The sequence below is a fragment of the Phoenix dactylifera genome, chromosome 2 (genome assembly GCF_051530095.1).
Source record: "Phoenix dactylifera cultivar Ajwa chromosome 2, Ajwa_hap1_PhDact_Kaust_v1.1, whole genome shotgun sequence".
Taxonomy (NCBI): Eukaryota; Viridiplantae; Streptophyta; class Magnoliopsida; order Arecales; family Arecaceae; genus Phoenix; species Phoenix dactylifera.
Window position 1 is genome coordinate 54,743,036 of NC_143191.1, and position 12,390 is coordinate 54,755,425.

Consider the following 12,390-nt stretch of genomic DNA (forward strand, 5'->3'; position numbering starts at 1 on the left):
TTAACGTTTAGTATCATGACAATTGAAGGTAATAGAAGATCAAAAAAAATTATCATTATTTTTTCCTGCACTTGAAGTGCCAATCCATGCGTAGATAATCAAAATGATTAGGAGGTTTACAATTGTGGTTTTTACCATTATTCCTTCGATTGTTTATTTTTTTCTTATAATAGAAATGTTTCGTTATTCCTTCAATTATTCAATTTTTTGGTAATGCTAAAGTATATTAAACATTTCTCTCTCTCTATATATATAGATATATGCCAAAGTGATCTAAATATGTTACAAAAAAATTTAAAATTACCTTGGAAAATTGAAATTATAGAATGGCGATCATTTATAGAAAAAAGCAAAACTTATTTTAAGGAAGTATATTTTTTAATTATTTTAGGAAATGTAGAAACTCTTATTAGTTATTTTTTGTTGGAAGGGTTTAGCATGAACAGAATTATTTAGCTATTAACAAAAATAATTTCATACTATTGTTACATGCCTCTTCATAAGCAATTCTGATATTATAGTCTCACTAGCAGGCCCAGTAAGAAAGAAAAAATAGACAAGCTTTTATCAACTTACAAGCATATGGACAAATTGTTATAATTGAGAGATTATTGTCATCGAATGTCAACTGAATAAAGTAAGAAAGAAAAAAGAAAGTAAAAAAAATATGAAAAGGCCGTGAAAATAAAATTTTGAAATCTCGCTTCCGAGATCTCAAGAAATATCTTTATAGTCTTTTTTCTTTTTTATTTGCCCCCTCCCTCTCTTGTTAATCAAATTAGTGTTCTTTAAATGTGATGCACATGAATCAAAAAAAAAAAAAAAAAATGGAAACAAAATTGCACAAACCTAGAGCTTCTGAAACTTAAAAAAAAAATGAAGACATAAAACAACTTAGGGGTGGAGTGACACTATTCCTTGAATTCTAAAATCGAGGGATCACAACCGTCCATGCATTCAGATTGCAAGTGTCCCGCATCATTAGCGCACTACTCAATGTAGGCTTGATCCGCACGTGCATTGCACGTGCGCATTTGTCTTCCTCAGGAGTCCTTGGGCCAAGTAAGCCGAGAGAGAGAGAGAGAGAGAGAGAGAGGGGAGGAGGTAGCGGCGGGGGGATTTTGGGTTCGTTATGGTGGTCTTGAAAGGAATGGAACCCTAATCTCCCACCAGAGAACTCCATTATGATCGCGATCTAATCCAGCAGGGGAGAAAAAGGTCAGTTACGGTCCACCTCGACGCATCCGAATTCGATTTATCGGGGGTTTTGAGCTGCCTTTCTTTCTTGGATTCACAAGATATCTTTGCTGCATCAATTCATATATTAGTTTTTTTGTCCGAGTTATGAAAAAGGGCATAAACTTTACTGTTTCGGTTTTTTCTTGGCCTTATTTGGGTTTATTGTGTCAATTTGTTTGTTTTTTTGTTTTCCATGTTAAAGATTGATAGGTTTCTGGAATGGTGATGCCTTTGGTCCCAAAAAAGGGCTTCTTGTTTGTAGCTGATTATGTCTATCATTTTGCTCTTAACACTTGTTTGGGGCTTGCCTAGGCTACCGTGAGATCATAGCCCAATAAAAGTTGATATTTTTGAGGACAGTGGGTTTTGAATTAGTTGCGATACAAGAAGTGGTTAGAATACGCAGAATTCGGTGAAAGGGAGGGATTGGAGTGTTAAGGGGTAGAGAATTCTACTGTTGGTGTTTCAAATGGAGATTTTGAAGATTTGGACTCAAAATTATGGTGGAAATCAGCAATATTGAATGATGCGAGAGAAGAAAGATTAGAATGATTATTTGTGAGGAGGTGATTGCTTAAGGACAAATGGTTAGACTAAGATGGAGATATGTATATATTTTTTGAAGCAGAAAGCCTCCAGAAAGTCCAGTTGTCTTTGCGGATAGTTGTACTGGGAGAGCACAATCTTGCCAAGACAGTGATAAATGTGGGAGTAAATGTCAATGCAAATCTGTCCTGGCTTGTCTGGATATTTCGTAACCTAGTCTCTATGGTCTGGACATTGTGTTGGTCTGATGTCAGTAAAATGAAAGATAGGAATGTTATAACACATGAGACACTTTTTGGTTGAAACTTGGTGGAGAAAAACAATATTTTTCCCAAACCAATGCACAGGATGCAGCATTTTTGGAATCATCAAATCTCTTAAGTCTTCCTGGTCTGGAGAATAGTTGAGATCATCTTTGCATGCATTAACTTTCTTATAAGTTTTAAAAAGAAGGGTGGGCATGAGGAATATAAGGATATAAGGAGAGTTTCAGAGGAAGAAATCAAAAATTAGGAGTTGATCAACTTGGAACTTGTGAGTTTATCCTTAGCTTGTGGTGATAGATGAAGAAATCAATAAGTGAGGGAACTTGGCCACTTTTGCCGATGTCAATGTTCGATAAGATGCCGCTTCCACCCATTTGGGAGGTGTTAATGAAGGTTTTGTGTTTGTATTTTAAAAGGGGATTGTGGGGATGGTTTTGATGTAAGGAAGTGAATAAGAGGTAATCAACAATATAAGCTGAATGTTTTTTGCTTTTAAGAGACAAACCTGTTAGTTGAAAGAGTAATTGTGGAGGAAAAATATCAACCAAAAGATGGTGGGACTGGTGGACAATTGTAGGCTAGCGAGCTATTTTATGTTTAATTTTATTTGAGGGAGGGGACACGATAGTGAAAACTGTTAGAAGTGTTGCATGAAGGCACGAGTCTTGTCATGGTGAACCTATGGCAGCATTCTGCATTATATCGTAGATGAATCTTTGCACTTGTTGTAGATGGACTTGCTTCTAATATTTGGCAAGGCATACCATGTTGTTCGCCCATGATTAGTGCTGATTGATGACAAGAGGATGACATCAAATGCCTAATTGGAATTATAGGGAAATTTCCTTAAAAAGTAGAAAACTGAAATAGTATGTAGAGTTTCAATGTTAGTGGAAAAGGAAATGAAGATAAGGCCCAGTAAAATTTAAAGTCAAGTATGCCATAGCTTGACCAACTTTGCCATCGCAAATGTATTACAAAATTTAGTGAACAGATGAAGATATGTTTGTAGAATTAAATGAAGTGGAAAGGTGCTTACTTTTTACGGTGTTATGCATTCATTTCATGCCTTGGCAACATAATGAAAATTTGCCAAAGAAAATGGCAATGAAGCTTGCAGTGTTTTGTGGTTTACAATACTGGACCATGAAGGGGCCCCCAAACAGAGATCAGATGTTGAGATGGATGCATGGTGACACTCGAAGAGATACAATTAGGATGAACACATTAAAAAATGTGAGTCGAATTTGGTTATATGTGATATACAAGGCAATAATACATGAGCATCTATCTTATTGCTTATGAAAACTGGGATGCAGAAATGTAAGCCTGAAGATTCTGATGCAAATAAGTGTCTATTTAAAGTCCTACTTTTAGTTGCTCATATGCAAGCCCAAGTTTGGTGAATGTGATTATTAGATTTGCTCTTTAGTTGTGTATATGTGAATTTATACTAGCAAATGTTGTATGAAGCTCCTTAGCATTTTCCAAAGTTATAAACCTGAATTTTCTTGTCAATGACATATATGCCTTGGCCTGATCTGATTTGTCTTCTAAATGAGTATGAGTGCGGAGGTGAATGGCCAGTCCTAGCATATGGTTTCTTATGAACTTCGTAACATCATATTTTAACTTGTTCAGATCATTTAATTTGCTTGGATACCTACTGTCATTGCATATGTTGCTTGTGATCAACATAGCAAGTGTGCAGCTTTGAGGCAATGATTACTAGCTATACATCTTTCTGATAATTAATTTTCTAAGAATATTTTTCTTGAGCTGCTACGTATACTTACTTCATTCTCAGGATTGCTATCTACTGAAGCTGGTTTTCTATATTCATGTTTGTATAATGCTTTATAGCTGATTTGAGCAGATAATAATTTGTTGAGATATCAAAGGTTGTTTTTAGGATAAGGAGAAAGTTGATGAAGGTGTAGATGAAATGTCAACATCTGAAGAAGGTGCTCGTAACGAGACTGCTGTGCCTCATGTGTCACCAACTTCTATCATCACAAATACCAACGAAATGGATAGATCGGGAAAGAATACCAATGTCATGAATGGATCAATTGAAAGTGCCAGTAGCACAGATGGATCACTTGCTCCAGGGGCATCTTACAATTCACAAGCAGAACCAAAAGTTGGTATGGTGTTCTATTCAGAAGACCAAGCATACAGTTTCTATAACTCATATGCTAAGAGAAAAGGTTTTAGTGTTCGAAAAGACCATCTTTCTCGAAGAAGAGATGGGAGTATACGGTATAGACATTATGTGTGCAGCAATGAAGGTAGCCGTCTAGCCCCTCGTGTGCATATGGCTAGGAAATCACGTCCAATTGAGAGAACAAACTGTTTGGCCCGTATTGAATTTAAAGTCAATAATAATAATGTGTGGGTGGTGAATAAATTTATTGATGAACACAATCATCCTCTTGCAAGCCCAAATAATTCGCACATGTTAAGGTCTCATAGAAAGAAATTGCCTGTTCAACGTGCAGTACTTACTAAATTGGATGGTCATGGAGTAAAAGCTGCTCAATTACATAATTTTCAGGCGGAGGCAATGCATTGTACGGAAGATGCTGGATTTGTTTTAAGGAACCAATGCTACGGTTTGAACACGGACAGGACGAGAGAACTTGAGAAGGGAGATGCACAGTTCCTTTTAGAATTTCTGAAAGCTAAGCAGTCTGAGAACCCATCGTTTTTTTATGCTGTACAACTTGATGGCAAAGAACGATTGACTAACTGCTTTTGGGCGGATGCACAGTCAGTTATTGATTATGCCTATTTTGGTGATGCGGTCACATTTGACACAACTTATCGGGCTAGTGGGTATGATATACCTTTTGCACCATTTATTGGCATAAATAATCATAAACAAATTGTTATATTCGGTGCTGCATTATTATTAGATGAATCTGTAGAATCTTTTGTCTGGTTATTTAAGACTTTTTTGGCCACAATGTCTGGAAAGCAGCCTAAGACAATTTTTACTGATCAGTGTCTTGCAATGTCAAAGGCGATAACTATGTGTTTACCCAACACTTGTCATCGGTTTTGTTTATGGCATATACTTCAAAATGCTCAAATACATCTTCCCAGTGTCTACACTTCTGAACCTCACTTTCAGAAGGAGTTTGAAAACTGCATCTACGCTAGTGGCTTAGAAGATGATTTCCATAAAGAATGGGACAACTTGATCACTAAGTATGGTCTTGAAAGCAACCCATGGTTAGAGGATTTGTATGCAGTACGAGAGCAGTGGGCTCTGGTATATCATGGTAATTCATTTTCTGCTACCATGATAACAAAGCAGTGGGCTGAAAACATGGACAGTCTCTTTAAGATTCATTTTTATAGGAAATTGCCTCTCGCCAAGTTCATTATACAGTATTTGAAGGCAGTGGTTCAACTTCGTGATGAGGAACTTCTTGAAGATTATGAATCACGGCATACTAAACCAGTTTTATTCGTCGAAATACCTATGCTAATTGAAGCAGCAGAATCATATACAAGGATGGTGTATGAGGATTTTGAATACGAGTACAAGAGCCAACTTGCTTGTCTTTGCGAACCTGTTGGTATGGATGGAACTGTATACACTTTCAGAGTTTATATGCCCCAAAAGCAGTGTTATGGGCTTGTGGAATTCAATCCATCTGATGTTATAGTGACATGCAGTTGTAAAAAGTTTGAGTCCATGGGCATCCTATGCATGCATGCCTTGAAAGTTCTTAACAACAACAATATCCTTGATCTTCCATCTCAGTACATACTGAGGAGGTGGACAAAGGATGCAAAAGATGAGGCAGTGTCTAGCAGACATCAATCAGTGGTTGCTTATGGTAATCAAGCACCTTTGACATTGCGATATAATCATGTTTGCCATAAGGCAATTGCTATTGCAGTGAAGAGTGCAGTATCTAAAGATGCACTTGATATTCTGGAGCATGGATTTGATAGATTTATAGCAGAAATGGAGAAAGTGTTGCATAATGATTCAACAAGGAAACAAACAGAAGATGTGAATGTTGTTAATAGTATGCCACAGAACCCTTTAGAAACAAATCAGATTTGTTTTCACTCTTTTGACTTTGGCGCAAAATGAGCTTAGCCTGTACAGTTCATCTCTGGTTGTTCCTGTTAAGTGCAAATTTCCCCTTCTATCTTACGTGTCACATGCAGCACACTCATTTTATCTCTGGATTATTTAAGTGGCTGCATGCTAATTGTAAACTTAATTGAGCTGACTCTGTTTTTCGTAGTACAGGATGCTTCTTTCTTGTAAGCCAGCTCTTTAGGAGCAAGTCATCTAGAAATTAAGATGCATGTGTAAATATAAGTGCCTGCCGAGGCTTTTGTTATATCAAAGGCAACCCTTAAGATCAGCTGATGTGGAATTTTAAATGCAACAGCCTAGTGGTTTCTCATGGCATTGTAACTGTAAATGTTCTAAAAGAGTGCTCCTCTGCAGTTGTTCGTGCATAGATTCTTAGGAACTTTGCTTGTGTAGCTGTCCGGAATTTTTAGTAGAAACTATTTATGATCATATAATTCCTGTGCCAAGTAACTTGGTTTTCCTTCTGAGCATCGGCTGTTCATATGCCAAGGACAAGGTGAATAAACATTTGAACATGTTCTAGCTGAAATTTTGGGGGACGGACTGATAGCACCCTATATGCCATCTCTTTCTACTTCTGGTATATCCCTCTAAGGCCGTTGAACAGGATTATCTCAGAGCTAGTAATGTGAATATGTGGAGCTTCATCTCCTCCTGGGTTTCTCTCTTGCTTTTCGGTGAAATTATTCCCCTGAGTGATTGTTGAAGGTTCTTATATTATCTTAAGCAATTCGACAGGTTCCAGCACTGCAGGCTTCCTGTGTTTTGTATGCGGAGTTCATGCAAGCTCAGAGGCATCATTATTTTTCTTTGGGCCGGGGGTTGTGGCATGGAAGAAAAGTTTTATTATGACAAGCAATGTGAATCAAGTTCAAGAGATACTGATCAGCAATTGTTAGTAGTAATAATGCTTTCTCTTAGCTTCATCTGAATAGGGGCCTTTATCATGCTTAATAAATGGCCCCAAGGGCATCTGGTGGTCAGTGGCGCATATTTTTGAATTATCAGCATCATGAACTTGTCCAATTTAAGTGAGAGAACTTATGATGCTTTCTTTGGATTTTCAGCACACAAACATATTCTCAACAATAGACAAACTTTTGATGCTTGCTTTTATAACAATACTTCTCTTCTATTCTATCCTGACTGTGGGTTCCGTACATTGCCTCGATGTATTTTTGCTCTGTTTTGGGTTATGATGACAAGAATTACCTTGAGTTTTATTTGTTTTATGACATGCTCTATTATATTATCTCAAAAGATTATGAACTTACCATGAGATTGAAGATCTGTTCACAGTTCATGGAGGTTAATATATCTTCCTGATAGAAACTTGATCAGCTTAAATGCTTTCCTGGTAACTGTGTCAAGATATCTCATAAAACTAAATTCTTTTTAAGAGTGTCTTGACTTGCATGCCAAGACACTTGGCAATGGAAAATACAAATGGATCTTTGTTTTCAAATTAAGGACAATTCAGTATACAGAAAGCACTTTCATGAATTTTCTTTCTTTCTTCATGTTCTAAACAAAGGGACAAAGGCAGTGCATCAATGAAAATGGGTGCCGATGATATTCCTGCTTCACAATCGGGTTGCTTGTTTTGATATTCTGCAGACTATTTATTTTAATCTTCAATATGTGCATGCTTTTGATTATTTTGTGATGGTTGCTTGTGTTGAATCTTATCTTTTTATTTTGCATAAACTAGTGAAAAAAATATAATGGCACATGAAAATATGATGCATCAAATAGATGACCTGATTATATGATAGAAAACAGGGACACGATTGGTGTTGCACTTTTATAAATGGTTTGTGCATATCAAGGTTTAAAATTCATGTACTAGATCTAGTATCGGTATTTTACTAGAAAGTTATGGTTTGAGGCATTATGTATCGATGCTACTCTCTACCAAATGGTATATTGCTCGTACCATTCTGTTTTGATGTTTTTTGAAACCTTGATGCATGTTTTAGACATTTGCCACCTTTCCATACTCCTATCTTCACTATATATCTTTTATAATAAGACGTTGCATATAAATCAGTCATGCTAATTGATCATGTCATATTTGTTTGTAAGCTTTATGTTGTGTGGTTTAAGTCTTAATCCACTCATGCAGTTCATTGGAACTAAGGGGTTGACTCACGTAAAAATGCTTAATGCTTATCTTCGAGGGAGGCAAGTATGAAAATTAAGTGCGTCATGATGGTGGAAGAACAGAGATGTCAGGAGAAAATTTTTTGACTTCAGATTGGTCTCTATTCATGGTTAACATCTTCCAAAGGAATTCTAGCACGTACAAATATTTCATCTGTGATGCAACTGTGATCATTTGGACATAAAACAAACTTGTGACACTTAGTATGCAATTATGATCATTTGGACATAAAACAAACATAGCAGTTCTTAAATTCAGCATGCTTTGTTCCATAAAAGGCTCTCTCTCTCTCTCTCACACACACACGCGCGCGCGCGCGCACGTGCACATACACCTGTATTGCATGCAATTCTTCTATTTGATTGAATGCATTCTGGTTGTTAGGCCATCAAAGTGTCAGCTGACAAAAATCTCTCGAGATAACTAAAGAATAAATTTAAGACAACCAAAACTGAAGCAAGCTAATTAACGCATTGTTTGGTATTGCTTTTGATGTTCTATTTTTGTTTTTGAAAACCCAAGAAGAAATTTGATTTAGACCGGACAACATGTATGATGAACCATTTTATTTTTTTAATACCTTTAGAGATTTTGGTAGCAAATTGCTTGCAAAAAGAGTGAAAAATAAAGCAAAGCATGGAAGAAGTTTTGTGCAAATACTATCTTCAATATTAATCTCCACTTGTTATTTCACTGATTTAGAGAGAAACGAAAACACAAAATTAACAAGAATACTAGACTAGCCTTTAAAACTTTTGGTAACAAAAATTTATTCCTTACAAAAATAGTGAAAAATAAAGCAAGGCATAGCACAAATTTCAGGCAAACACTATTTTCAACATCAATCTCCACTTGTTATTTAACTAATTGTAGGAAAACAAAAATATGAAAATAACAAGAATATTCATCTAAATAAATGGAGTTGGATCTGAACAATCATTAGGAATCTTGGGAGATATTGATCCAGCATAAGGAGTTCGGTTCAATGGGGATGCTGTTGAACAATAATGGACCTTTTCCCTTTTTTTCTTGGGGAATATTATGACTTTGGTTATAATCTATTTCTCAGCCAAGCCTAAGCTTGTCAAGACAGCTAATAGATGATTCCCAGTATTCTTATGATTTCATGGACTCTTTGTGAGCTTGCAACAGGTCAACACAGTTCATGTGATATACTGCATGCCACGATATTTTAGCTTTTCTCCCTCCTCTCTATTAGAAAATCCACTACTTCAGATTATATATTATTATTCTACTCTACAATTCTTATATTTCATAAGTAGTTTAGGATAGTGGAGGAAATTGATTGACCATGGAAAACTGTAAATTTACACCACTCCCAATACTTATTTATGCATTTAAAAAGCTAATACATAGTTGGAATGCTCCAAAACCATAGAGTTTTGTTATTATAATTATAATGAAATCAATGATCCTAAACAATAATATAATAATTTAGATTTTAGTTGAAGATCATGTTATTGTCCTCAAAAAAAGTTTTATTTATTGCATACCAAAAAATATATGCTTCATTAAGAAGATTTAAAATTTGATTTGTTTTTGTGTTACATTTAATTTAAGTAAACTATAATCAAATTCCTTGTTTGAACATTTTCAGTAACTTTATTTATTATGTTACCCTCAGGAGTTTGATCATGTTAACAATTAATGAAGTAATGATAAAAATGTAAGGAATTAAATTCTATGATATTTTAAGGGATTCATGTCATGAATGTTTTAGCAAGTGAAGAGTCTATTATAATTGATTGTCTATTAAGTTTAGATCAAGACTGAACGTAGTTTCATCATGTTGAAGCATCAAGAGCTCTCTTATATTTAATTAGTGTAAACTGAAAATACTAAAGGTTATTAGTGTGATAGATCCTTTTCAATGGAGAAATAAAATAATTACTGAAAATGAAAAATGATACGAAAATGAGTGAGGAGACAATTTTTATAAATCTTTGATTTCATTCTCTTGCAATATATATTATCTTGAGTTAAAGTTCTTACTTTTCCATATGAAACATCATATAAATTTGATATACAAATTACTTTGTATCTCAAGGATAGGGTGGAAGTGAGTTTGATGCATGCTGTTGGATAAAGAATAGTCATCTTTACCCGTTGTGCTATTTTCCCTTACAAGCAATGATGATGTATGAGCATGTACCATTATGTTGGTCTGCCTGGCCGCCTACCATTGTGCTAATGTGGATTTATTTTTGAAGGAAAAAGACGTTGAGCTCATGTAGATTGCTCATTTATATTTCCGTTTGTTCAAGTTTTGGTAGTTTGTTGATTCTATATTTTAAAAAATTTTCCTCTTTTGGTTTAATTTATTAAAAAAACAACACTGTATTATAGAAATTTTCAGTTATTATTTTATTGTTCATCCAGGATTTTAATGATGATATTGTTTGAACAGTGAAAAAAAATAAAAATATACCAATTGTGTAAATTTTACTTCCTTCACTATTCTAGCTGAAAATTAAGTTTCCTTTACTATCTTATTGTTGATTTCTCAGCTGAAAGAAACTGAAGTTTCTGACCATCACACATGGAATTGATCACATGAAGGATGCTGATGCTCTTACAAACTTTAAGAAGGACATGAATTTTCCTTTTCAAGCAACATAACTTCTTGTTAAGAAAATTATGCAATTGCCCATGTTGCAATGAATGCAAAAAGATGTCTACCAGGGGTCCAGGATGAGAAGGATGTGAGTAAAACATTAATATCAATCAAAAGGTGTGACTCTAATGGAAAAAAAATGTACAAAGATGATAAAAAAAATTTAATTCAAGCATTTTCACTAATGACTCTTTTAGTTCTTACATCAATTAGTTGATAATTGGACCAGTGATAAGGCCAGTATGGCTTAAAGCGCTGGCTTTCACCAATCTCTTTATGCCTTTTTGAGCAACTGACAACTTATATATCATGGTAAAGTTAGAGCTCTAGAAAATAGGAATGAAAGAATGATTCCCTTTTTCTCGTGTTCAAAATAACTAAAAATCCTTTTTTCATGCAAAAGATACAACCTGTGTCTCTAGCAACCTAGCTTTGTACCAAAAGAGGACTCTAGTATAAGACTTTAGCATGTGACCGAGAACTGTTGTGGGATTGAGGTTGGCTGATTGTTCGTGCTCAAAGTTATCTTTCTAAAGAGCACTATGTGGACTTTCGACCATGCAAATCAAACCTTCATTCATTAATGAGATGGTTCACCAATCTACATCTGATTAATACTTTCCACATTCATTAGTTTCATCAACTATTAATAATACACTACATTTTTGCATAATAGTCTTCCAAGTTATAATTCACCAAATTGGATTATATTTTTTGGTTCCTGATACCAGTCAATACTACGCCATATTGATAACAAATCGACACTTGGTACGGAAACTTATATCAATACTATGAGTATTGAAACAAGTGTTATGGACCATGCTTTAAATACTATAATAATATTAACAATGTGACAATATGGTGCCATATCTCTTGTGAATATCGACCATCCGGTACTAGGTGTGCAGCTCGGAAATAATATTACTTATTTGATTGGAATGCTTGAGCTCAAGGCTGACTATCAATATTAATTATTAAAAATTATGTGATCCCAAGAAGCATAATGCACAGGTTTTTCCACTAATTGATTTCCATTTCATGGTGCACTTCACATGCCATGTAACCCTTAAACCCATCATTCCATCAATTCCAAAGAAATCAATTACAAAGAAATCAAACCCCAATCACTTTCTTTGAGCACAAAGAATGTCATATTCACAAATTTTATTTAATAAAAGCCAGAGAATCATGCCAGTTGGGGGCAAATTAGTCCAAATAATCCCACGTAGGTAAACGGCCCCAACGGGTTCGCCGACCCTTTTCCCGTGATATCTCCGGACCCTCCATCACTTCATCCAACGGCCACGTTTTCTCCTCTGACTCCCTCTCCACCCTCCCTCATGGCCTCATCCCCTACCCGCACTCCCAACCATATCTTCGCATACAAATATCCATGCGACATCCTACATCTGCC

General features: G+C 35.4%; 1 protein-coding gene across 4 annotated transcripts; it reads left to right on the top strand.

Annotated features, from left to right (window-relative positions):
* Nucleotides 1-970: 970 nt before the first annotated feature.
* On the top strand, nt 971-7,299 carry LOC103721021 (protein FAR1-RELATED SEQUENCE 5-like). Of its 4 annotated transcripts, none has more exons than XM_039124209.3 (2): nt 971-1,218; nt 3,964-7,299. In XM_039124209.3, the coding sequence occupies exon 2, from the start codon at nt 3,997-3,999 to the stop codon at nt 6,163-6,165; it is 2,169 nt and encodes a 722-aa protein (XP_038980137.3). In that variant the 5' UTR covers nt 971-1,218; nt 3,964-3,996; the 3' UTR covers nt 6,166-7,299. The 4 variants fall into 4 exon arrangements, with proteins under 4 accessions (XP_038980137.3, XP_038980146.3, XP_038980132.3 ...); XM_039124218.3 differs by having other exon boundaries at nt 1,025-1,218; nt 3,953-6,445; XM_039124204.3 differs by having other exon boundaries at nt 1,076-1,218; nt 3,928-6,445.
* The last annotated feature ends 5,091 nt before the right edge of the window (nt 7,300-12,390 follow it).